At 38.4% G+C, this 28,000-nt stretch overlaps 1 protein-coding gene and 1 long non-coding RNA gene across 6 annotated transcripts in view; both read left to right on the top strand.

The window, feature by feature from the left end:
* LOC121909861 (protein diaphanous homolog 3-like) overlaps positions 1 to 13,227 on the top strand; it is a 191,241-nt gene extending 178,014 nt beyond the window's left edge. For all 5 annotated transcript variants that reach the window (XM_042430931.1, XM_042430850.1, XM_042430777.1 and 2 more), the window contains one exon: positions 11,605 to 13,227. In XM_042430931.1, the coding sequence (XP_042286865.1) occupies positions 11,605 to 11,978 (374 nt within the window). In that variant the 3' untranslated portion in view covers positions 11,979 to 13,227. The remainder of the gene's footprint in view (positions 1 to 11,604) is intronic.
* A 9,479-nt stretch (positions 13,228 to 22,706) lies between these two features.
* On the top strand, positions 22,707 to 26,346 carry LOC121902400. Its single transcript, XR_006097532.1, has 4 exons — positions 22,707 to 22,908; positions 24,268 to 24,623; positions 25,706 to 25,800; positions 26,184 to 26,346. It is a non-coding gene; the product is annotated as an uncharacterized LOC121902400 (long non-coding RNA).
* The last annotated feature ends 1,654 nt before the right edge of the window (positions 26,347 to 28,000 follow it).

Raw genomic sequence — 28,000 nt, 5'->3', positions numbered from 1 at the left:
CGGCCTGTGTGTTAAACACAACTCCTCAGCTGGCAGTAGAAACAATGGCAAAAAAGAAACACCTCAGAGGAATTACAAAAGAGACAAAGAACAGAAGTCTTCTATTGGAAGCTGAAATATTGAATCACCTTTTGATGTCAAGAGAAAGGGTGACTCTCTTTTGTTGCAAATTTTGGGATGAATGATTAACACCACCTCACTAAAAAGGTGTTGCTAAATGACCACCTGTATTAAGACCTAAGAATCATGTTCTCCAATACAATACCTAAGTTAAGATACCTGATTTTTATTCAATACTTTTATTAAGAAAAATAAACTGTTTGAAGTCCCATTCTGATTTACCAAAAGAAGCCAAATTTCCTAGTTTTTATTGTCCCAGTGGGAGATTTGTTTCACAGCCAGTACATTCCACACAGAAACATACAGATATCCACACAGCAACTCAAATACATGAAATAAACATACATACTGTACTTAAATGGCAAATGAAGTAGTAAAGTAATTAAATAATCAGCAACTGATCAAAGAATAAGTAAACAAGATCATTCATTTGACCACACATTCAACAGTTTTTGATACTTGGTGTTACGAATACAATTCAGTTAGATCCAAAAAAGGGGGTTCAATTCCCATCCCAAAAAAAGAAGAAGAAAGAAAGAAAGAAAAAACTATAATATATGGCAATAAATTGTATGAAATGTATGGTTTATAGCTCCCACCTGGACCTTGGCAAATGAAAACCAAATCAAGAAAACCAGCAATGTAAGAATAAAATTCTACTGAATCTTTTATTGTTATTAATATGGAACTTATTTGAAGTGCCTTTGAAATTTTGTTCAAATTTGACTTGCAATTAAAAGCAATCTCTTTGTAATTTCAAAGGAATTAATCAAAAAAATGAGCAATGAAAATGTCTTATGGTAAATGGACTGACGGCCCGCTCTACCTCCTCAGACACAGCCACCCCCATTATGGATAAAAATGACTTACCTAAGTTATCTGCTATGTTTTCTATAATCCACCACAGTCTGTGTATGTACAAGACACATCGGTTGTGCCTCCTCATCTATCAAAGAAGCTTCTCCACAGTCAGCCAGTTCATTAATCAATGTTGCCGACTGATTGGAAGCTAACAGACAAACAGACAGATGCACGCATTTTTCTGTCTTTGGATACATTTGCGAGTGCGTTTCAGCTTCGTGTCTGGAGGCGTGTGAAGGATCAATATTTTTCTCTCCCAGTGTGACAGGTGTACACTGCTGGAGAGAGCGGCTGAAAGAAACCCTTAGTTAGTGCGAAGCCACTGAGGGGAAATACATATGCATTAGACTACAACTGCTGGGGATATTTACCAGCAGTAACCACACAAGCTACAGGTAGCAGAGCCTGAAACCAAGACATGTTTAATTCATGCCAGAGGCAGCAGAGAACACGGGATGTACACTTGTATCAGCGAAATAGCCAGTGCTTATTAGAAAAGGACTGTGTGTGTGTGATGTTTACTTCTATGCAGTGATGTGTGTCTGTCAGGCTTTCTAGCTGTGTTTGTGACTGTTTGCCTTTATGTGTATGTGTGGGAGAGAGAGAGACAGAGACAGACCCCAGGAAGTGATGCTGTCCCTGTATGAGGAAACATTCTCAGTCCATTACCCTGCATGTAGATATAATTAGAGTAAAGCAGGAGTAAGAGCCCGGGCTGTTACAACCATCTGCCAGGTGTATTTCCTTTTTGTAATACAGGCGGACAGATTTGTTTATATTGTAAAGGATCATACCTCTCTTTAATTACAAATGACATACTTGTATTATTGCTGACCATACACCAGGTTTTTGAGATGTATGAATGCATTTTAACAACTTGCTGAGACATGAAATCTGCTTGAAATGGGCAATTTACAACTTTTAACATCATGTTGCTGTTTTTTCCCACAGAATTATGTTATCATGTGGGAGTACAGTTGAAAGCAAGGCAAGTCATTATTTCTGCAAGACGCTATTTCTGTGGTCTTAACAAATATTTATTTCGCTATGGTTTTTTTCCCTCACAGTAGCAGCGCAATAGTGTGATTATATCTAGTTTATGTATGGTAAACAGAGTAGCCATTACACTATAATCATAATAACCATTTATTTTTCTCCATGTGACATCATATATGTCTTTGTTTGCTCTAGCAGCAACATTCAAACCTTCAATTATGCATAATTGTGTGCTTATATTGAGTTTAATGAAGATGGGCTGTCTGTCAAACACTGTTCGTTTTTGAAAAGGCTACCAGAGTGAATTTGTCATCTTAACAATACCATTGATATGTGATGTCATGGAAGACATCACCACCCTAACTCTTGACAGTGGAGAGGTGGATCTTTTTGTAAAAATAGCAGCTTTTTTATTGTTTTTTTTAAATTGTATTCTCTTTAGAGTGCTCTGTGTAGTGTGAGCCAGTACTGTGTGTAGGGTAGCAGTACTAGTGGCAGGAAACCAGGCTCGCTTTTGAGGCATTGTTAGACGCACCAAGGCGTGCTAACGCAATGTCATGCTTCGCTGCAGCTCACAGTGGCTGGGGTTCACACTAAGGGGCAGAAGACTTGAGGGACATCCAGCTCAGCCCTTTCATATCCTCTATGTCACCCTTTTTTGGTTTTAAGCAGCAAACCAGCCCGACACCCCTTCCCACTCTCTGCTAACATTGTCATGTACACTTTGTTTTAATATGACTCAATCATGTCTACTTGAGCATTGCAGGTGAAATGTGTTGGCATGTCTTTATGTATGTGCCCAGTATGTACACATGTGCTAGCGCCAAGACCCCTGCCATGTCCAGTTATAGGAATATTTATGAGGATGTTTACCATGGAATGAGTCATGGAGGATGGCCTATAAATGTCATGGAACTGCCCTCATTCTCTCTCTTGAATCAGTCTTCTCCAGACTCCAGTTCCCATGTTCATAGATTACTTTTAAGGATGTACTTATCACCATTATAATGGTTATATTTTGAACTCACAGCCTGTTACTTCAAGTGTAGGAAAAACTGTTATCTTCCAAGCATTATAGAACAAATAAAATCTCTTGACTTAATATAGCTCAAACAGCACATGAGCAGGACGTTTTTCTAACATTAGCATCAAGCTTTTACAAATCAATTGTACAAAAGAGGTGATTGTGGGGGGCCATTACTGTTCTCCTTTTAGTTTGATCATCACTGATCAAAATATCAAAATATGCACTTCTGGCAGGCCTGACAAGATGTAAGGTTTGCCCCTGGGGCTGCAACTAATACTTACTTTCATTGTCAATTAATCTGTTGATTATTTCTTTTATTAAATTAATAATTGTTCAATCTATGTCTTAAACATCTTAAAATAGTGAAAAAATACCCATCAGAATTTCCCAGAGCCCAATGTGACATCAAATAGTTTATCTTCTCCAACAGTCCAAATCTCAAGATTTTCAATTTACAACTATATAAAACGGAGAAAATTAGCAAAGCAACTTATTCTCAAAGGCTACTCTTTGGTTTACTGTGGCTTCGATTGTACCTCATTTGTACATGTCTTGAGCTGTATGTGCTGAATGATTGAGACCAATATGCTACCAGTCATTGTGGTAAAGGGCAAGGGATTGAAAGAGCTAGTTCGGTACCTCGAGCGGAGTATGTTATGTCATTGAGAGCTACTGTGACTAAACGCATTGAAAAACACTTTGAGGAGAAGAAGAAGGATGAGCTAAAAGGTTTTGGTTAGTCCCTAACCAAAACCTTCAAAAATGAGCACCATTTGGAGCCACCTAATTCTGGTATAGGCTGAAATACATAGAGGACATCAATTCTAATCCAGTCATGGATTTACACACACGTACACACACATGCACACATCCTTCTAAAAGGCTTCCAAATGATGTTGCTTTCCCACTAACACTATGATCTATTCTGCCTCTGTATTTCTACAAGATATTTGGGGTTGTTAAATGTGGGAGAGGAGGGACAGAAGAGGAGGGAGTCAAATCGCAGATCAACAAAGGAAAACACTTTGATATGCATTAGAGCAGGACAGGCTTCAGTTACCTATAAGAGTGCTAGTTTGCACATTACCCACAGGGATTGTTGTAGTGCTTTTTCAACAATCTATCTCTACACCTCTTATTCTCTCTACTTCTCCCTTCTTATTGCTCCCTCTTTTTTGCACTCTGTTTTAGTAGAGTCGAAATCACAATCATTGCCTCCAAATCATCCCACTGTCCTGAGGCTTTTTATTCTGTCCATCTTGTCATCTTCTCTCTCTGTCCACCTTGTCATCTGCTCCCTCATCATCCCATTTCCCACTGTTGTTCTCCTTCCACCCTCTTTTCATTGCTGGTTGCCTCTCTCCTTGTTTTTAATCCTCTCTGCTATTTTTCTATGTGACAGAGAAGCTAGACAGACCACTCTGCACGCAGACAGTTAACTACGATGAACAAGCTAGGGACAAACCTTCAATGACTGGTGTGTTGCCAGGTAATGATCTTTAATTACAGCCATTCTAATGCACACAGGCAAGCTAACAAGCTGTCTGCTAGCTTTTACCTTTTAAAAGATTCACAGGGGCATGTTAGCTCATCACACACACTAGTGCAGTGCCTGTTCAAATTGTGTCTGTTCGGAATGGACTGATTGCTTGGCCTCCAGTATTGCTGCTTCAACACATATAAAAATGAATACTGTTGTTGTGAGGTGTGAATGAGTATTTGCACCGACAACATGAAAGAAACTAACATTCTAATATACCCAGATGTTAAGTACTGTAATAGTGAATCTTTTCTCATTTCAAGTATAATGAGGGCTGCATTTGAAAATAAAACACATAACAGAGAGCTTTTAAAAAAAAAAAATGCATCCTAAAATAAAGTGGATCAATCATATTGGGCTCTTAGATTGTTTATTTTTTTGTGGCTTCAGTTCGGATCATTTGAGTGGGTATATTGGCTCAAAGGATTTGTGCTTATATGAGAAATACTGGTTTGTGCTGCCCGTGGGAAGTAGCCTATGAGTCTGTCCATTCTTGATTAAAAGCTGTGTTTTCACTGTCTACTGTTCTCTTTTTAGAGTACACCATGTGAAAAGACTTTTCTCTGACTCACCGTACAGCTCTGATTGCTGGCTGTGCTCATGCTTATTGTTTTCTTATTACAGAGTACAAAAAAATCAGAAACAAATATTTTTTTGGTGAAAACAACTCATGCAGGGACTTGAGGGTTTAATGAACACTTACACTCAATATTTTCAGTAGTTTTTTCTTTATTTGACTATTATGCACTTCATTTAGCCATTTCCAGTTAGGCCCTATGCAACTTCCAAATCATAACATTTTTCTTGAATAAAAATCCACTCACACTAATCCAAATTCATTCGCTCCACTCCAGCAGCAGAGGATGGTCACGACTTAACACCCCGCTCTTTCCTTACTCCTGGACAGCATACTCCGCGCTCAGACACAGAGCTGAGTGGCTCGCTATTCGCTTGTTTATACAAAATGTATTAATATTAAACATGTCTCATGTCCAAGCATGCCATATGAAAATACTTTTCTCTGACTCACTGTACAGCTCTGATCTCCGGCTGTGCTCATGTCATGCAGTTGCAGAGCCGTGAAGCTTTACCCCGCTGTTGCAGTGCTGAACAGTTCGCTGATCGCTTCTTTATTTATACTGAATGTGTTGCGTGTCCAAATTGCACCAAATTTTACACTGCATGTCTTTGGGTCCCCAGCAATACAGCTGTAAAGTGTGAAGTAGATCAGATGAACAGTTCTCAAGATATGGGAAAGACACGCATACATTCTTTTCCTTTTATAGTTAGATTTATGTCACCATACATTTTACATTCTTAAATTTAGCTTCCCTCTGCAGGTGTCCTTTCTGTATGAACACATTAAATCGTAGTTTTCCACAGCATAGTGCACACAGTCTTATTCTCAAATCGACAAAGTGATGGGGTTGTTTTGCATCTTTAGTCAGACCTCAGTGGCAATTTACTGTACAGCCATACATTAGAGGAGAGAAATTGGTAAGGGTTGTTTTAGTCTGTTGCTAGTACAAGTTTTTCTGTTCCGCCTCTCATCCTCTTTCTCAATCAGTCATTCTTTTCTGTGGTAACTAAATGGTAAATGTAGTCTGTCAGAGTTTGGCCAATTGTACATAAACAGTCTTCAAGGCTTTTCATATATCGATGGAACTACAGTACAATTTTCTCTTTATTAGTGTTGGACAGACTGTGACAAACCGGAACTTTTTCAGAGGCATGCTTCGCTTACATTGGAAAATTCCAAAAGTCAGCCGTATATACTTGAACTAATACAATAAATAACGTCACAATAACGCCTTTATTTATCTAGTTTGCTAAGTTTTGGCTGATATACAGTGAAAATGCATCCCTGGTTGCCTCTTCTGGAGTTGTAATATTCACTTTGTCTGGCAACGTCTGGAAAAGTCTCTCATCTAGAGCTGAAACATAGATACACAGGAGATTAATCTGCAATCATTTTAATGTTCAATTCAGTCATTGTCCAAGCAAAAATGCCAAACATTCTCTGGTTCCAGTTCCTCAAATGTAAGAACTTGATGTTTTCTTTGTCTTATATGAAATCAAACTGAATATCTTTGGGTTTTGAAAGGTTGATTGGATAAAACAAGATATGTCAAAGAAGCCACCTTGCATTGAAGTGTTAAAAGACAAAACAATTCATTGAGAAAATAATTGTCAGATTAATTTCCAATAAAAATTATTAGCTGCTGCCCATTTAAAGAAAAAAAAAAGGCATACTGAAAACCAGACTCTTGAAAGGATTGTGCTCACCAGCAATGGCTTTTGTTGCTTAAGGTAAACTACTGTATGTAAAAAGTTTCTCACCCTGTTCCCAGAGTAGATATTTAATATGATAATAATAATAATCAATACCCACTTACTTTTTCCCAGACATAAATTCACATCAACTCAGTTTTAAGTGAGATTTGTATTAACTGAAAAAAAGATAGATTAATCAATGATGACAAAAATAATTTGTTGCATTTGTAGTTTAGAATTTTGCATTTTGAAGAAAAAAAAAGTTTTCCATAAATATTACCTGACCCTTGTAAAGTAAATTGGCTCTAGATGTTCCACTTGTAAACGCAATAAACAGGGCAAATAGTCATCATTAGACAGAACAAGCAGCGAACTGCCAATCCAGCTAGCTGTGTTGTGATTTATGGCGGGTGTAGAAGTGTGCGTTTGATCTTGCTAACTTCAACTTGTTGTGTCAGTCACTCCACAGAGAGAAAAAGTCACTTCACTGTCTGTATTTTTGTGAGTCTGCATGACTACTCTCTTCTTAAAGTGATCAAATACTGCAAACTTCATAAGAGAGGAGAGAAGGGGAGGGAGAGAGAGATGAGAGGAAAGGCTCATCTGCATCTGTATTTGAAGTGGCAAATGCAAATGGACCAAATGATCTGACAAGAGGAAAATGTGAATTCCTCTCTGCAGCTATTTGCAGATAGAAAAAAAGAAATGCTCAGTTTTCTCTATTGGACAGGGCCTTTTACATTCCTACAAAATGCCATCCTATCAGGCATTTAATAAACCACCATGGTTCCATCTTGAAATTCTTGATGGTATTCTCAAATCATTCAGAGCAGCGATTAGTCTGTTTTCTTTGAGATTTTACTTGTTTTCTTCTACCACAGAACCAGTGTCAGTAGCTGGTTAAAGGGCTGAGGGCTGGGAGACTTACAGTTTAAAGACACTTTTTACGGCAAAGCTGACAGCAAGAAGAGACACAACAAGCTCGGTCTGCCAGCTCTTTTATCATTGTTTTTTTTAACAGTTTTTCTTCTCCATTTTGTCTCCCAGCAAAGTAAAGGACAGTGGCAGACTGAGGACTGTGATAGACTGGTAGTTTAGAACAATTGTTTTGTGTTCATGATGTTCAGACATTGGAAAATACCAATCTCCAGACTGTCTCGTGCATGAGTGTTTCACTCCAATCTTTCAACATCTCTTCATGTAGATGAGTTCATTGTCACCACAATGGTAGCAGACAGTGTAGCTTTGAGAGTAAGGCAAAGAAAAAGACAGACAAGAACTACTGCAGTTCAGACTTCAGCTGAGGCTCCCTGCACCAGTCTGCCTACTAACTTCTCCAAACTTCAAGAGAGGAGTGGAAAGGAGAAGGGAGGGAGGGAGATAAGTAAAAGCTCATCTGCATCAGTCGAAGCAGCAAATGTAAATGGAGCAAATGATCTTACAGGAGGAAATATGAGTTCCCCTCAGCTGCTATTTGGAGATGGAATAAAGGAACAACTTCATACATTTTTCTAATATTGGACAAGAGACGTTTTGTACTCCACTAAACTGCTATTACATTTAGGTGAAAAGAGATTATTAGAGATTGTTTATTGCTGAAAAAGGATCTCTCTGTTGGAGAGAGATGGCTTCATTGATACCCAGTCACAAATCTTAACTTAAATTCTGTACAAAATTGGTCAAAACTGATAAGGCTCTATAGTAGACACAAGACTTGGAGTCAACAGCCTAGCTAGTGGTTCTGATCACCAAAGTCATTAGTATGTATCCTCTAGAGATCCTCAATATCTGTTGTAAATTACATGACAATCCAACCGATAGTTGTCGAGATATTTCAGTCTGGAACAAAGTGGTGGACTGACAGACTGACATCCTTAGAGCCTGGCAAAAAAAAATCAGAATCCACTGTGTACTACACAGTCAGAAGTCTTGACAAAAGAATTACAATATGCAAAACATGCAAAGCCTTAAAATCTACTAATGGTAGCATCAACCTACTATTAAGAAAGCAGCAGGCCACAAGAAAAACAAAGCGCTGACAGAAACATTGCCTGAAGGAACAGTCAACCCGAGGCAAGCTAACAACAAAGCTAGCGATACCAACCAATGCTACTTGCCCCCAACTGCTCCTGGTCAAAAGCAATAACTGAAGCAATAAGCTATTTTATTTACAAGGACATGCACTCATATAGTGCTGCTCCAAGTTCTGGATGCAGATGGATGACAATGACCCTGAAATCGAGGTAAAGAATACCCAGATGCAATGAAAAATAAGTCCTCTTTGGGGACTGTCCAAAATGTTGCCCTTTGTGTTGCTACTTATTTTAACTATTGATGGTGAGGCTTATGATGCGTGGTACTTGCAATAAAAAGTGAGGAAATGTTTAAATGAAGTTACTACCAGTCAAAACTAAAATTCTGCATATACATTTAAACATCAATTTTATGCTGAATTGAAATGTATTGAATCCTTTTGTACTGGAAAATATGTCTTTATCCTTCTTGAATTAGATTGTAGATCACGTATATAAATCTGAATCAAATTATCTGAGAGGTAAAAATTCAGACCCCTACCGTCACAGCATGTGTTCAGTAAAGACAACGGCTCCCTCTCAGAATCCGATTATCATCCAGAGCAGCTATTTCAGTTGAAGCTCCACTTGACTTGTTCTCCTATAAAACCAGTGTCAGCTGTTGGTTAAAGTGGAACAACCTGTGAGATGAGACATGTTTTACATCTTTCAGATGTGTTTTACAGCTTAGATGAAAGCATATATTGAGAAGCTAGCTGGGCTTCAAAGGAAGGGGCAGCTAGGTGTCACAGACTTGCTAGCACTTTGATCATGTTCACCACTAAAGGTCAAAGCCCTGTTAGGAAGAAAAGAAGTGCACTTTTGGATAACAGGTCTTCTTGAGGTATGGGTTTTTTTAAAATGTAAATGTATTGTATATGTATTGATATTTTGTTTTGTATTTCTCTCTAGTGTTTTTCATACATAAACATTAAGGGTTGCAGAGCAGAAAATAATAAAAGTCATAATAATAAACGCTAAAATAAAAGTCAATCATTCGCATGTCTGAATTTTGTCAAAATTGCTGTTGAATGTTTCTTTCTCTCCAAGATGACAGAATAGGCATCACTTTAAGAATTCAACAGAAGTGTAAACAAGATATTAAAATGCAAATTGCTGATACCCCAATTGATAATGTTCACAACACCAGCTCTGAATCTGTGAGTGTGTGAGTATGTGAATGTGTCAAGCAGAAAGAAACGGGTATGGGAGGATGGATGACAGCTTTTTAGAGGGAGGAGTGAGGAACAGGACATGATAGGGGAGTGTGGAGCAAGAGGAACGAATGTGGGGAATAATTGTCATCTTTTACAATTGAGGCGGCAACAACAGGAGGAGAGAGCAGAAAGGGTGAGATAATGAGAGGAGACTTGGATTTTCAGCAGGGGCAAATGTTCAGTCACAGCAGCAACACCACACAGGCTTCTCATTTCATCCTTTTAAAATCGCCTCTTGTTTGCCTAACGAGTGTGTGTGCGCGCGTGCGTGTGTAAGTGAATGTGCCAGTGTGTGTGCGCGCGTGCTTATGTGTGTAATCGTAGGCTTTCTCTGCTTAATTTTGCAGTCGGTTCCTTCTTGTCTGCTCTCTTTCCTCCCTTTATCCTTATTTATTTGTCAGAGGTTGTGTTCAGGGACGTTCCTTGTCATTCGTCAGCGCAGCCCATAAAACACACTGTCATGACTGACTGGCCACGCTCCAAACTCATTACCGATTGGCTGACAGAGCGGGTCGCTCTGTTCTGCTCTGCTGTGTTTGACTCCTGTTTGCCAGACATTTCAGGCTCAGGAAACTTTAAATGCAGTGGTGTCTTTCCTCACGCCACTCCTCTCAGCCTCACGCTCAAGGTCACATGAATATGGATTTTACCCTCTCTTTCCAGCGTGCACATACTGATGATGAAGTCTAAGATCTACTCAGAGGGATTATAATTCAGAATGTAGGTCCTATCTGGGCCGTCGCTCTGTTCCACTGTCTGTCTGGGTGTGTGTTTTAAGTCGGAAACCAGAGAGGAGGGGGGCAGCGGAGAGAGGAGAAAGGCAGGAGGGGGGGGGATTGGGGGGTGTAAGAGAAATAAGAAAGATGAAGAGGACTACTGTAGGAGCAGAGAGCTGAGATGAGGAGCGGAGGAAGGAGAATGATGATGGGAGGGGGGGCTGGGTGGGAGGGTTCCATGTAAGAGAAAAGGGAAAGAGACTGGGAGATTGGAAAAGGGCGACGCACAATGTTATTGAGTTTCTGTTGCGGTTGATCAGCCATATCCATTTCATCATATTGCGCTGGCTGCATGCCACAGTCTGCTGCAGAGAATTTGTCCTCATCAGTGTGTGTGTGTGTGTGTGTACACGGTGTATGCTTCCACCGTGTGTGTTTGTGTGTGTATTCATCCAGACTAACTGTGTGTACTGTTAGACCATGTGTGTGTTTGCTTTGTTTTGTATGTTTATATGCTCACTAAAGTGCTTCTTGGTACTTTCTCACGATTTCTGTTATTCCATTATGTGTATTTGCTGCAGAATGACATTATGTGTTGTATTCACTGCCTTTCTTTTTTTTAACTTATCTCCTGCTCTCTTCCTGGCTTGTAATTTGATCCGTAATTTGATTTAACCCCTTTGCTTCTACTCATTTAACAAGTCAGTCGCTTTTAAACTTTGTCTCCCTCATCCTCACAGTTTGTGCTCACTGCTTTGTCTCTCCTGTTTTTCACTCACAGAAAACAACAGGGCACCTTTACAAAGGTCTCGCTCTCGGCAGAATATAAATGTGGGTTCAGCGGTGGTGAAAGCTCCCCCTGCCAAAGAGGCCCATAACGAGAGTGAAGGCTATCCATCTGCAACAGCTCGGGCCAAGGCTTCTGCATGTTTGGAGTCCGGTCGCAGGTACAGGAACACCCCAGGTCACAGCTACGGGCAGGACAGAGAGAGGGTGGTGGAGAGAGAGACGGTTAAACCGACAGCGAAAGAAATAGGGTTTGAAGCAGAGCCTCCGGCCTTCCAGCCACCCTCCGCAGGTGCTACAGTCAGCAGCTGCAGCACCAATGGGGAGTCTGATGTAGAGGCTCTCCTGGCCAAACTCAGGGCCTTGTAAGAATCATGTCTTATCTCTGCAATAATATTAAGCATATGATTGTATCCACACATGTAAACATGCTCTGAAAGACTTTCCTTAGCATTTTTTTAACTTGGAGATGAGCGGTAAATTTAGTTAAGAGGAGTTATAAAAGGTTTAAATTAAAATTAAATTTATATTCACTTAAACTAAAGAAACGGACTTTTATAAAGCTCCATAAATAAATATATTTGTATAATTGTACTAATGATTTTGAGGACCATGTTTTAAACACTTGATGGTATAAAGAAGAAAAACTTTCCTAAAAAAAAATTCTGGCAGGTAGCGCAAAGATAGTCACACTTTGGCTCAGAGGTACCTTCATGAAATTAATACTGAAAAGATTCAAGGGAAATACTTCAGCATTGTACGGTATAATTAGAGCTGCTATATAGATTCAGCAGAGTCTCTACTTGTTCTCGCAACATGCATTGTCAAAAAAAACATTTGGCAATCATTCATATATCCCTAACGCTGAGAATGTAACAGCTTTTCCTCTGAAATCAAAGATGCAATATTGCTAAGCACTTTCTTTGTAATCCAGAAGTACGCAATGTTTAAAAATTCTGTCACATTTCTGTTCAAATTTGCATTTCCTATAACTGCTTCTAGTTTTGAAAGCATTTATTTTACAATTTTATCTTTGTTATTTTTCTGGACCTATATTCCGTAGTTTTTGGATTAAACATTCACTTCATATAGTTAAGTAGTTGTGTACAATTAAAAGTCCATATCTGCATTTATTACTTTTAGTATTTAATTTTTTCGTGTCTGTTTTCTTCTTTCAGTCTTTTTCATTCCTTGTGGGGTGATGAAGTGTCTTTTATATTCAAAGCATTGAGTCATCATTTGTATTTTCTATAAAAGTATTCTATGTGTACCTTAAAACATATATATATAACGAAAGATCAGTAAATATGCTGTAAGATTGTACTTTCAAGGGTAATAAGAAATAATAATTAGATGCAATATGACAAGTTGATTTTGGTTTTACTGGATTGCATTGGCAGTGAGAAAATGTATACAAAATGAGAACAGGGTCTCACAGTATTGTCCAAAATCTGGCACAAAGAATCAAGTTCAGCCAGTTACAAGATAACCATAATTGATGCTGTTTTTGTTCTCTTACATTGAAAATGCTGAAATCACTCATATCTTTTGCATACTTTTATCTTTACTTGTATTGCTCATTTTTATATACACATTTACAATAAAATAAGGAAAAATGTGTTTTGTCTTTTTATTTTTCCTCCGGTGAATTGTGAAGGCTCTGGCCATATGACAGATATTCTGCATTCTCATTGTTGCTTTCAGTACTTATACTGAATCATATTCAGACATGTATCATAAGTTATTAAGCAGGAAAAAAACACCCCTCCTCACTAAGACAAATGACTTCATCTCTGTCTCAGTCACAAATACAAGCACTGCTACAGCCTAACTGAGAAAGTTGCACACCAGTTAGCAGCATTTGTCAGCTGTAAAAAGGTCTTTAAAAAAAAACAAAAAAAAACACTTTGATGCAAGTGTTCAAAGCTACATGAGACCAAGGGGGTCAGATTATCTGTGCGCAATTATGATTGGGCTTGCAATTACGATTTAGTTAGTAAAAATGTAGTCTTTTTTCAAGTGTTCACATTTTCTTCTCTTCTCCCAGCACTGTTTCTGTGTTGGTGCTGCTGAGGGAGTATTGCTAGTCTCACTGCATGCTTCTTTTTTGTATGACTTATTTAATGCTATGGCCTGTGAAGGACTTTAGCATCATCCTATGTTCCATCTCCTTATTTTAATTTACTTATTTCTAAAATTTGATTGTCAGGTCCTTAGAAGATGTTGTGCCTTGGTTGCACAATACACACAGAAGGTCAGGCTAGTGTCTTTGTAGAAGTTTATTTTTTTGGTACATAATTTGCTCCATAATAAGTTCAGTTTTCTTATGATTCATGACTGGATTTCTTCCTAAAAGCTTGAGCTCACGACAATCCATTTTATCATATCACCTCTTAGATTATAATTTCCTTCTCTTAATTTAAAAAAATTGTATTCAACATTTTTTTAAATTAAGAGAAGGAAATTTTAATCTTAAAAGGATTGTGTATCTTTGACATATGTAAAGTGAGAACCAATGTGAAATTCAGTTTTGGGAGTCAAACTATGGAATGGTCTTAGTGGTGAGTTAAAATTGTGTAACTCTGTTGAGTTTCAAAAAAGCCTTAAAATGTAAAATAATAAAGGATTATGAAATAAAATGATAAAGATGTAAAATAATTAGGATTACAATTTAGAGTTGTTTTTTTCTTTATTTCATACTGCTAATATTCTGGGTTATTTTATGGATTGGCAAAAATAAGCCTTGGGCTTCAACCTATTCCTTTTTCGGTCATTGATTTTGTGATTTTTTTATTTCGTGAAATGGATTGGTATAAACATTTATGATGATGTTTTTGTCAGTTGCATACTCACACAAATGTTTTTGTTCCTTATTATGTATGACCGAAATAAACTATTCCTTCATTCATTCATTCATAGTTTTTGTGCATCTGCATTGTTAAATTGTGTAAATATAATAGACCCCTGACTTGGAGCTTGTGAAGAGTGTGTGTGAGCTTTTATCAATCATTTTATTAATTAAACAAGACATTGAAGACGCATGAAATAAAAAAAAAAAAGTCCCATTAAATCTGGACTGAGACAGAATTGAGAAGTAGAGGGAGTAAGAGAACTGCTCTCCAATCAACCTGCTCTCTGACAAGGTCTGCTTGCTGCAGCCTCTCAGCTGGTGAATATCTTCACCATTGGGAACGACACAAGTGTCCCCACCTGGATCGTTGCCAGAGACAAACACCTCCCTGGTGATGCACTGAGCGTTTTGGGAGAGCATAGTGGTTGTTGTTCATAAGGGCTCCTCCAGTGGCCTTGGTTTAGCTTCAGCTGGCTGTAGTACGCTTTCTACCGAACAGTTTAAAATCAAACCACTTTCTTTTAAGCTCTTTCATGGTTCTCTGAAAGGATGTAACACCAGTCACCTTCCTCTTCAGTACCTCAGCTTTTTGTAAAACCGCTTCTACAAGAGAGAGTTCATTTGTTTTTCTTTCCAATGGCACTGAGAATTACTTCCATTTGTGTTTTGCTGGAGTTCTTTTACCAGTTTCCTGAATTACTGTATTTTGAACTAGAAAATGATGTGTGTGAGTATACTCTTCTGCCTAATATGGCATTTTTGAGGACATTCAATTCCATGATGTTAATACATGATAATTACAGTGTTGAAAATATGCTTCTGATTAACAAGTGATTCGGGTTCTTCACAATACACCCACAAAATAGGTTATTACCAAACATTGCATCTATGCAGCCTTTTGTTTGTCTTTTATTTTGACAGCACTATAATTTACAAAAACCTTGAAACATAAGGGGTCATTTGTCTGCCAGACAGGAACCCTCTGTCTAACTGATAATATGATTAGCTGGAATACATTTTGTCGACATCAGGAGTACGTACCTGGAGCTGCATACATATTCACGATACATTCTCTTTAATTGCCTGCAAGATCTAAAACATGATTACATTTTGTAACAGCATCTGTGCGGTCCTGCTCCTTTGAGTTTAGCTGGTCATTTTCCTGCCTTCTTTTGAAGGATTCTACAAATTGAGAGGAGAAGGAGAGCATAAGGAGGGTAGGATCTTGTTATGCTGAGGGAGCCTTCATTACTCACAAGCCTGTGTTCCAGCCATGAGGTTTATCTATGGGCCTAATAAAGTGGAGCAAAACATATTGTGTAGCAGATTGCAATCTGGGCTTCTTTGATTGGAGATGAAGTTAAAAATGTGTTTTAGGATTTGTAGATGAGGGGGAAAGTACAAAGCAAATCAACAGATTTGTCACTGTTTCCTTTCCCCGGGAGTCAAAGAGTGAGCGCTGTACCGCCTGTATACATCATACTCTGGAATTTAATGCTGTAAAATCACTTTCTATTTTCAGGTTGTTTGGTAGAATTATTTTGTAATCTACTGTTGATGGTGTCAGTCACAGTTTTAGAGTGTGGTTAGCAGGAGGGATGTAGCCATCCATCCCTGTCTCCAACAAAATACATTGATACGCTACTAATTTGCCTTGCCAAATACATTTTGGAGGAAATGTAATTGCTGTCTGGATTATATTCACTGGCAACGGTTTTTCCAGTCCAGGAAATGTGACATTCTTACACCTCATCTACACAAGCCGTGTAGCTGAAGCAGCATGTCAGCAGTCCTCTGTCAGTGTCTACACTGGAAACGTTCAGCCACGGTGCTTTTGTGTGATCACCCGCATTTTGGCATTGCTCACAACTTAATACACACACTCACTCTAGTCAGGCGTTTGAGACAGAAGATAATAGCCTGTGTCTTCTTTCGCAGAAGTGACACGTGGTTAGGTTTAGACAACTGAAATACTTTGGTTAAAGGTAGCCTTTGGAGTTTTATTAAAAAAAAACAAAAAGTCAGTGTTTAAATTCAGTGTTTCTAAACAAAACGCATTTTGTATATCAAATGCCTAACAAAATTGGTGGCAGCAAAGCCAAGTTTGTGCATTACTTACATACATATTTGCCAAGCCCCCAGGAACAGCACAATTTAGTAGTGGTCAAACTATGTAATTACAACCTCCAGGATACACACTGGCCCAAAAAGCATTTTTCCCAATCACAATCACACAATCATTAGAAAAGGAGCAGCTGTAAAACAGTGAATACATTCTTTTGAGCATCACAACCCCCGCAAAATTGTTTTACTCAGAATTTGATTCAGTCGGTCCAATAACATTTGGAAAGTCTAGAAGATCTGCACAAATAAATTATTTTATCACCATTCAAGTGTGTGGAGAGCCAACCAGAAGTTACCCGGCTCGGCCAGCGGAAGTCTCTAGTGTGCATGCTCTATGGGCTCAAAAACACAAAAGCTTGAGGAACCCCCACAGGAACATGGCAGATTTTTTGGCTTCATGCATTACTGATCATCTTTCATAGGAATGAATGGACGGCACCTTTAAACGCGGTATCCAGTTCTCCTTGATATATCCCTGATGTTTGCTTGCTAGCAGCCTTTGTTGGTGCATTGCTACATTTTTGGGGCATTACAGCCACCAACTATCAATAAGAGGAAGAGTGTGAAACATTTGCAAGATGTGAAACATGCCGTGCACCTGCATTCTCATACGACTGCATTATACAAACAAAACAGGGACTCATATTGGTCAAAACCCCCACAGGATACCTTTAAAACTGGTTAAAGGTTGGGGAAAGATTGTGTTTTGGTTAAATATTGAAAAACTCAATGTGGCTTTAAGTCAGCATTTCATTTATTGTTATGAACATTTTGTATAGGCAGTTTGCACATACAGTGAATATAAACATTCCCTTGCTATGTTGATTTAAAAATATAATCTGGCCAGAATTATATTATTTATACTGTATATTAACATCAGTTTTAGGAGATGGTTCAGCTATCCTACACTTAGGAAGTCACATTTTCCTCAAAGACAAGACGAAACATTTTTCCATGTTTCTGCCTGATATTGTCCTCATTGTCTGTACATTGAGTTTCTAAAAGAAAAATTGCTGTAATTGCTCTGTGCATCAATGCAGAAATCCTTGAGCTGTTCCCAAAACTTTTGCTCTACACATCTAATAATTTGAAGCACTGAGAGTTTGTGTCTTTTGCTTGTGGCTTCTTTCTTCTGTCTCACAATCAAACACCTGTGTTTTTTTTTTATTCTGAGCTGTAAAGCTTCACCAAAGAGCATCACTACATGGCAGAACCTGACTAATCACTGCACATTCAGAGTTGAGTCACCTTGTTGTTGGGCTCAGATCCAGGACGAGACTGTTACGGTGGTAAACATACACCCTAATAGTGTCACCCGACTGTTCAAGATGGTTCTTAACTGTTCTGTCCTGTTTATAGATCAAGCCAGACTGTTCTTAGACTGAATATAATCTATGTTTATGGTCGAACACTTACTTAATCAACAATGGATTCTTCCCGCCTTCTTTATTATTCCTCCCCTTCTCCCATCTCTCACAGTGCTGTGTTGCCCTCTCTCTTCTTTACTGGGGCTACCTCCATCTGTCGCTGCAGGTGTGTTTCTGTGTGTCTTGTCTATATTTCCTTGATCACTGTTGCATTACACCAGTGTAAATTTTTGCCCTCTTTCAGTTCTTTGTCTTTGTTGCGCTGTCTTGCAGTGATGTTTGTTGATGTTTTTGTTGTTAAAAAGCATGAAAGACTGAAAACTCATCCCTCGCCAAACAAATAGCACATATTTGGCAATCACATAAAATATCACAGCGGATATTGAATATCTTGCTATCTGTACTGATTTATTCCCTCTTCAAACAGCTGAATGGGATGCAAGTTCATTCATCTGTAGTCACAACAAATTAATAAGGTTTGGTTCGCTGTTGTTCTTGTCAGCGGCAGCTGCTTTATTGGTTGGCTTTTTGATAGTTTGATAAGTTTGGCTTGCAGGAAGGGAGACAAACTTTGAACCAGTATGAGCTCAAAAAGCGACTATAAATAGGAAAGAAATTAAACAAGACTCACTGAGGAAAAAGACCAGTCAGGTGGACAGAAGCATGATAAACTTCAATTATGAGATAGAGCATTTTTCTGAGAAAACCATTATTTTAGTCTGTCTACAGTGTAATTATGGTAACATATGTATAGTTACAAGTTGTGATAGGACTGAGAGGGATCATTTAAGAATGAAAGATAGAAAAGTGAAAAATTAATTATTATTATATGTATTTCCTAGAATTTGAAACCCCTTTGGTTCAGGTGTCTAAAGCTCTTGAAGTGACTAGAACAATGACCATGTTGTAACATAATCATAGCAGAATTTCATCGGTCAAATTAAGCTTATTTTAGTTCCTTATTTCAATTCAAAAATGTGTGTGTCACTCTAGGAGAATAGCTGTGGTGTGTTTTTAGGTTTGTCTAATGTTGTTGCAGTGCATTGAAGATTCCCTAAGGGCTATGGCACTGAGCAGAGTGACAACTGTAAAAACACTCAGTACAGTTGTGCTTTGTTGGCGGCAACAGAAGTGAGCACATCTGGCTTTGATCACCATGGTGATGGTGGTGTAGAGTGACAGGGCAAGTGGAGCGATGGAGACAGATTCTCGGGGGAATCATTATCCTGTTTAGTAAGCCTAATGAGAGAAAAGGTGTTGCACCTCAGCTAACTGCTGTCCTTGTTTAAAACACAGGCATACACAACCAAATATGCCCAAGCTTATGCAAGATGTAAGTTAAAAACAGGCACATTGTGTATCACAGATGAAAATAAACCCCCATTCCCTAATCCTTACCAACACAGACACATAATTACTGTGCTAACACAGCTCTCAACAAATTAACACTCTGTTAACACAACAAAACATGAGAAATGTCACAAGGGGCTGTTAAATGTGCTCTTAAATGTGCTCTGCTATTAAGTAGCAAAGTGTCATTCATTTAAAAATATATCACAACAGTCACATAGGTGAATAATTGTTTAAAATCAGACTATAAAGAGAAAAATGCAGTAGCGAAGACCAACTAAAAGAGTAAAAGAATAGATGTTGATTAGAAGCCATACACTCCACCTGAATCGAATACTGGATTCAGGTTTATTCAAAAGATGGTCTTTCATCAGTAAAATAAAAACAATTTTAGCCATTAACATAATGTATTTGAAGGTACAAGTTCCCATTGCGTCCATACATGGGTCCTAATGAATACTACAGAACAGTATGCATTTCTGTCCACTTGGGAGATTTCTAACTTACGGCAGAGACAAACTACAACTAACATGTTCCCACAAATGGAAAGCTGAAGTCACTTTGTTCTCTACCAACAGTTAGTATAAATTGGGGGTCACATGGCTAAAACAGAAAAAAATGATCATACTACTTTGACTTGCACGACCCTTAGTTGTCATTATTTAAATATATTTTCTGACAAATCCTCGCTAGCGTAGGGGCCAACAGATAAAAAATAAGCATAAAAATAATTTTGGGTGGGTTGTGATAATATTGGGCTACTTTTTTACCATTTGGGCAGTTTCCACTGATGAAAAGTTAGGCTGTCTTCCAATAAATAAGCCCCTCTCCTCTGAGAAGATTGAAATCGACAGTGCAGTGAGTTCAGTAGGCTCAATTCAACATGCAATGACTCGAATAAGTGATCAGTCAAAATCAAATGTCATTTCAGTTTATTATAACTAAGTCGAAACTTTCCTATTACAAGTAGTATGGAATTATATATTACAATGAAAAATACTTTTTGTCAGTCCTGTCTGACAGCACCCATTAACATATTCTGGACAAGGGTATGCAGTGAAATGGCTGTTAAGCTGGAAAAAGAGATGACCTATTGTATGTTTTGTCTCTAGTTCTTGTGTCAGCTTGGTTCTGGTCCTGGTACATTAAAACACAGAAGCTTGATCCTCTGATAGCACAGTCCTTCATTGCCAGAGTGCCAAAGAACATTGATGACTTCAGAGAGGGAAACTTTGCTGTCACAGACATATTCTTCAGGAGTGTAGAGACTGGTGTCTGGTAATGTGTGACACAGTCACTTTAGGATGTCTGCTTTTAAAAAAGCACCCACAAAGTCATATGACAAGACAGGTCCACCCCCACCCTCTAACCTGAACATCACATACACTGTATATCTGATTCATCAGTCTTATAATATGTGTTTGGAAGTAATCCATACTTATCTTCCTCAGTGTTGTATGCTGTCTTGAAACAGTTCACCATAGAGGAACTCCGAATTCATTCTTTCAAACCCTTATTTAAGCCTTGAAAATCACAGAGGTTTCCCTCATTTGCAATGATGTCGAGATAGAGTTAAAAAGAAAATATGTTGCGTTAAATAGATCAAAAGAGGACAATACTCAGTAAAAACAATTGCACACTGAGGTTTGTGCACAAAAACTTCAGGCAGATTTTCAGTTCAGAATAAACCCGCAGGACTGGAAGCATAAGACAAGAAGTAGAGCGAGTTTGGTAGGATCCTGTGGTCCAGTCCAGCACAGATGTTATAGGGTGGTAAATGTCTAATAAGGGCTTTATGGATGAAATGATACAAGTGCTTATCACGCCTCTGTGCCAGAGAGAACCAACCAACTTAGTAATAAAGAATTCAATGGTGAGTGTCATCAGAAACTCCAGTAATAAATCTTAGGGTAGAATGATTAACTGAGTCTTAGGGCTTGACAGTGGAAGCAGAGAGCATGTATGTTGATGATATCACCATAATCTAGGACTGACAAAGACTGCCTCAACTATACTCTTTCAACAATTCAAAGGGGAGCTGGATCTGTTTCTTTACAGAAATCTCAGCTTTTTCCACAGTTTGATGACAAGATTTTCAATATGATGTTTAAATGTAAATGTTTCATCAACCCAAATAGCTAGATATTTATATTCTGTGACTCTCAATGTTGCTACCATTCAAAGCAGATAGGTGTAGACTGTTAAAATCAATATCTCTTACTTCAGAAAAAAGCATGAACTTTTTGTTTTACTTGCGCTGAGTACTTGTTAAAGATTAACAAGTACATCATGAAGAGCACTAAAAGAAAGTTGTAGGTTCTCAACAGCAAGTTGTACAGAGTCAGCAAAACAATACAGAATAGTGTCATCCACGTAAAGATGGACATTACAGTCAGTTAGAGAAGAGACAATAATATAAATTGTAAACAATACAGGGCCCAGAACTGATCCTTGTGGAACACCTTTTGTTACTGGTAAAAACTCAGATTGGATATTTCCAGTTTTCACAAACTGATATCTTTCAGCAGGGTAATTCAAAAATCGGATACAAGCAATTGAATCAAACCCAATATTACAGTCTCTGAATAAGCAGAGAATGATCAACTATATCAAAGGCTTTTGACAACTCAATGAATACAGTTGCACAATGCTTCCTTTTGTCCATAGAATAAACAATATAATTTACAACTAATGTAACAGCAGTGAATGGTACTATGCATAGATCTGAAACCAGACTGGTGGGGGCTCAAAACAGAATACTTTGAGAGAAATATTTTGAGTTGTTTGTTCACCAGTGATTCCAGGATTTTTGCCAGAGAGGGAAGTTTGGATATTGGCGGGTAATTATTGAAGATCACTGTTGTCTCCTGCCTTGTACAAAAGAATCACATGAGCAGACTTCCTGATACTATGAATTATGCCAGTTGAAATGGAAAGATTAAATGTATGTGTCATTTGTTCAGTGATGAGTGGAGACCTTTAAAAAGAATGGATCTAGTTTATCTATTCCTGTTGATTTCCTGGGATCAATGGTTTGTAGTGCATCGGCCACATCATTAGGAGAAATAGGTTGTAATGTGAACTGAGAAGCGTGGTTTACAGGGTATGTACAAGCACTATTAATAGGTGTGGGTCCTGTATACACATCTTTAAATAAATGAGCAGCAGCAGCAGCAGCAGCAGCAAAGTACTTATTAAAAGCTGGGTGTATCTCTTTCTGGTCAGGTATTACACAATTATTACATTTGACATGTGCAGGTAAAGAATTAGTGGTTTTATTTTTCATAGAATTTGCTGCCTTCCAGAATTTTGCTGGTTTTTATTATGAGCTTTAAATTAATTCTAAATAATAATTTGATTTGACTTCCTTACAGAGGCTGTTATTTCTCACTTGCCTAAATGCAAGCCAATGGGATGGGTCCCCTGAGTGTTTTGCAAGAGACCAGGCTCTGTTTCTTGCCTTAAACAGAGTTGAAAGCCCAGGGGAAACCAAAGATTTGACCTATCTTTTATTCTGAGCTTTTTGAAAGGTGGATGATTATCAACAATTGCAAGGAAGTCCTTTGAAAAATAGTCTAATGCCATTTCAACATCAGGAATTTCAGAGGTAAAATTAATATCACTATGATAAAGGTCGTTTATAAATGCTTGCTCATTAAAGATTCTTAGATTTCTTTTGACAAGAATTTTAGATTGTGCTTTCAAACATGTACCCCTAACACAAGCAACTGGCAGCGATCACTTATTCCAAGATCGAAAACACCAGTGGCAACAACTTTATTACTTCTGTTGGTGAAGATAAGATCTATTAAGTAGGATCTGTTATTACTTTTGGATTGGGTCTGATAGGCTCAGTAATCAATCATGAAAAGTTCAAATTGATGCACATTTCCTTAAGGTGTTCAGAACGTTAGATAACCAATCAAGTCACCCAGGATTATCATTTAAGAGTGAACATATTGAGAGAGTAGGTCCTCCTGTTTAGTTATGGAGTGAGAGTCGGCTGAACCACAATGGAATTGTTAGACCCAAATTCAATTTTCAGGGCAATACATTCAAAGCATTTAGGTACAGTAATAGCATACAGGATAGATACCTTAAAACAACTTTTGACATATATGGCAACACCCCCATCTCTATGAATCCTGTTTATTCTATATATATTGCAACCATTTATGGACACATTTATTTTTTTCTGGTTTCTGTGACAACCAGAATATCAGGATCTGCCTATGAGACCAATATGTTTAAATGATCTGATTTTTCTTGCTCACACAAACTTTTAAGATAAGATAAGAAAAGATAACTTTATTTTCTGTCACAAAGTAACAGAAATTTTCCTTTGACGAGGCATTACACATTTAAACAAACAAACTTCTGATGTTCAAATGAATTAATCCCAAACCTTTACTGGATTTAAAAGTATGATGATTGCCAGAGGCAGAGTGGGGTGGATTTGGAGTTAAGTGGTGAGGAACAGTAGGATGAAGGGAAATTGTTTTTATGTTTGGTGTCATGACAGACCGCTTTGAATGTTGCTGATTTATTCTTGAAGTAATTCTGATGGGAATGGCAACGCTGTTTAATACAGGAGAGTTATTTGAAATCAAGCCTGTGCTGTGAACAGTAATTAGTCTCCTGCGGGCCACCTGCATTGATTTTAAATTGATAGAATTCAAATTAAAATAAATTATCTGAAATAATATCTGATCTAAACAAACAGTAAGTAAACAACAGCACTGATGAGAATTCAGTGCTAGTTTCAGTACTTTGAACTTTTTAATACTCAGTGCTACAGAGACAATTACTCACTACCTAAAAATGACAGAATTTTATTTAATCATTTATTTATTTTCTCACAGCCTTGAAACTGCATTCCACCATATCAGTCATTTTGTAAAAACAAAAAACAAAAAAACCTGTTGCTGAGGATTAAATTCCTGCTCACACACATTTGTGTTCATAGCTAAACAACACAAGCAGTGCTCCATGTGTGGCTACAACAGGGGGTCAGACACCATTTGCTGACTTCTGCCAGAGCAAGTGCTGTGGTAAACTGCCAACAACTGTGGTCCGGTACTTGAACAACCAGTCAGCCCCAGTTTACATCCCCCAACCCACACCAGCAGGCTCCCAAATAAGATAAGACAACTGAGTATCTTCAAATTAGAGTGCTGGCATTAACTTCTGTGCTCGCTCATGCACCTGCTGGGAAATGAGAGAAAAAATGTCTCTTTTTTTAACAGGAGCAGCGAGCTTAGTCTGCAACAGCAGTGGACAGCAGGAGCAGTTACTGTTGTCTGGCGAGGCTCCGGTAGACAGGTAAATGGTGTGGGGAGTTTGGCTTACTGAACTTTGTCACAGAGTTGATGAGCATACAGCTAGGCAAGCCACAGGCTGTACAAATCACCTGGAGCACACTCACACATGATGTTGGCAAGGAAACTGAGAGACTGTGCTTTTCTGGAGCAGCTTTTCAGGCAAAACAGCAGCTACAGCCGCCTCCATGACTTCAAACCGTGTCTACCCAATCACATACATCTGTTTTGTGGGTCACAGCATTTACCGACATCTACTAAAAAAGAAAAACAAACAAAAAAGTCTGAGTCCTCACCTCGTGGCCTCAGAGTTCACTCCTTTTCCAAATCACAGCTCTCTTTATAAAACCTTCCAGCACAGTTCAATAAAAGGCAAGTTTCTGTTCATTTTCACTTGCACACAATTCACTTAATGATGCCTCACAACACAACGATCAGACATAATCCCCCTTGGACACAGTTTGAACTATTTCCAAACACACTTGAACTATGTGTTTTAAATGAATCCCACTGTTGATTATGTTGGACATCATTAACCAAAAATAGAAATGTTGTGGCTAAATTGACCCTCACAAAACAGATGTGTATTAACCTTATCATGCTCCGGTGAATTAGAGACAGATCATTTGGTCTTTATGTGTTGGGCACAGCAGAGCATGAATGATTTAAAAAAAAAAAAATTCTCCAGTGATCTGCCTTTGGTGGATAAGGAGTGGTCAGACTTGTGTCTCCGGTGTCCACAGATCTTTAAGAACAGAATATATTACAGTTTTGCTTTTTTTTAATGCTCAACATGAGCAAAAACTAAGTTTATCTTTTAAATCTACTCTTCTTATACCGATAAATTCTCCAGTTGCTTCACTTGTTGCAGTCTTGATGTCAATAAAAGTTCTGTCTTATGCAGAGGGAGAACCCCCCTCTCTCTATAAGAGCTTGTGATCAATAAAGCTCATAAGTCTTTTCCTCCAACTGAGCTTCTTACCCACGAGAATCACTGAGCGTCAGACAGACCAGACACACTCCTCCTAAAGGTGCCTCCCGTCGCATACAAATCCTGAGTCTGTCCTACCTACTCTGCTCCGCCAGGCTCTGCCACATGCACATTCCTCCCTCGAGACCACAGACAACCAGACAAGTAGATAACGTTTTAGTGAGTCCCGGCCAAGAAAAAGATTAATATGGTGAGCTGCATATTGTTTGTGTCTCTGTGTCCTCGCATGCTTATGTATGATGTGTTCTGAGGCTATATTCTAATGCATGCACTCACATGCACACACACAATGTTTAATTTTTTTATAGACGTGTTCAGCAAATTGCATTAGTGTAGAAGGAGCCACTGTTGTATTTGCCTAATGAAGGAATTAAGATTAAAATGAAGTTTAGGGCCAAAAGCTACAACATGCAAGAGAAATAAACAGCTTGTCTCATCTAATTTGCAAATCTTGGAAAGTGTTTTGAAATCCCTTTGATTTAGGACCTCGCTGCTCTGCAATGTAAATCAGCTGGTGAATAAACGACTTCATAGCTTCATTAATATGTATGCACATGTCAAACTTGCCTGCAGTCTGATGTTAACAAGATTTGGGACAAACTGGACTCTTGTCTTGGATGGACGGACTGAGGTGGGCTGAGATGGGGTTGTTGCTGCAGAACTGCCTGCAATACACGCTTCAACTCCCACAACAACATTATTACTAGGGATTACACGCGACATGAGAATATCATCAAGCCAGGCAAGTGCTTCTTGCAAGTAAAAGAATCACACACACACACATACACACACACACACACAAAGCTCAATTCAGGAGTGAAATGCAGGGGCAGCGTTGGCGCTGGACTCAGGCCCAGACATGGGAATATGTCCCAACCGACTTCACACATGACTACACGACTAATAGGAGCAAAAAGGTTGTAAATGAGGAGTTGAAATAGATGACAAAAAAGGAGGGAAGGAAGGTACTGACATTCGGTGGGCAGGAAGCCCACTGATTCTCCCTGAGGTCCGACGGTCAAGTCAGAAAAACCGACACATGGTTAGCCTGCAGATGCTGAAAGCATCAAAGCTACATTTGGTAAAAAGCCAGTGTTAGAGAGCCTTAATTGCTCTTTCATTATGAGTCATGCTATAGAGTATTCATGTAATTAGTGAGTGATTCGATGAATGTGTTTGTGTGCATAGATGGATCCATATTGTACTCAGGCATATGAGCACACCAGCTCCAGAGACTGAACTTTGATGCGTTTCCTTGATTGTATCCTCTGGCAGATAACGCTGCTGTGTGATTTGGGGCCCAGGGGTGAGAGAGTCTGAGTCAGCTCTAGCTTCGCTCTGGGAACAGCCAGTCTCCCATTCGTTTGAAATCGCTGCAATGTACAGTCCATCTTAAGAATCAAACTACCACAGGCATCTTCTAGGATTTGATGGCAGAAACTTTATCTGCAGTGTTGAGATACAGATGTTGGCTGGTGCATTTGATTTCATCCAGAAATGCCTTGTGTTGATGTTATGCACATATATTATTATATTGCATATATTCTGCTCTGACATTTTCAGAGGTCCCTGACAAAGATTTGGTATAATATAAGCGAGAACAAACAAAAGTATAAAGACTGATAACAAAAATATTACTAAAGTCTAACAGAAGATGATAATAGATAGTTACTTTCCTGCAATATAAAGACAAGTACACTAAAAAAGTGTATAGTGAGCTGGTTTTAGAACTTCCAACAATAAGAACGATGTGTGAAACTGTGTTTTTTATGTTCTATAGGGGGGACAAATGGGTGAAGTGAGGGGGTTAAGTAAATAAATAGTCACTGCTGTAAATCACACGTAATTTAGTGAGCAGAAATGTGTTTTCTCACACTGCATAATATCTGAATAATATCTTCTCCCAGAGTGTCTAGTTTGCTTTCCTTTGCTTTGTTATTTTATTTCACAGTGTTGCAGGACTGTGTGAAATCACTTCATGCTGGCCTGTTAGAAAAAGGCAAATTTTCTGACAGTGTTTCCACTGTATTTTCCCCAAACAAATCTTTCTAGAAAGAAAGTTCAACTCAACTCATGTATGCGATTGTTAACCTGCATGAATTTCATCATAGGATGGTGAAAAGGCAAAGCTGAGAAGTGACATAGACTGCAAAGACAATGATGGAGAAGGCAGAGGAGAATCAAACAGTTCAGGTGGTTAAAATATTCTTTAGCAAAGATAATGATTGGATAATAATTGAGAGTAACAGTTAAGGTTTGATGAGAAATACCTATTTTGCTATTAATTTAGTTGAATTTCAGATGACTACTCTATTGTTTCCGTCTCTTTTCTGTTTTAACATCAATGTGCTTTCAGAATGAATGAAAATCAGCTCAAATTGAAACTTGAA

This window comes from Thunnus maccoyii, chromosome 1 (genome assembly GCF_910596095.1).
Source record: "Thunnus maccoyii chromosome 1, fThuMac1.1, whole genome shotgun sequence".
NCBI classification, from domain to species: Eukaryota; Metazoa; Chordata; class Actinopteri; order Scombriformes; family Scombridae; genus Thunnus; species Thunnus maccoyii.
This window is presented reverse-complemented; position numbering and strand designations above follow the sequence as displayed.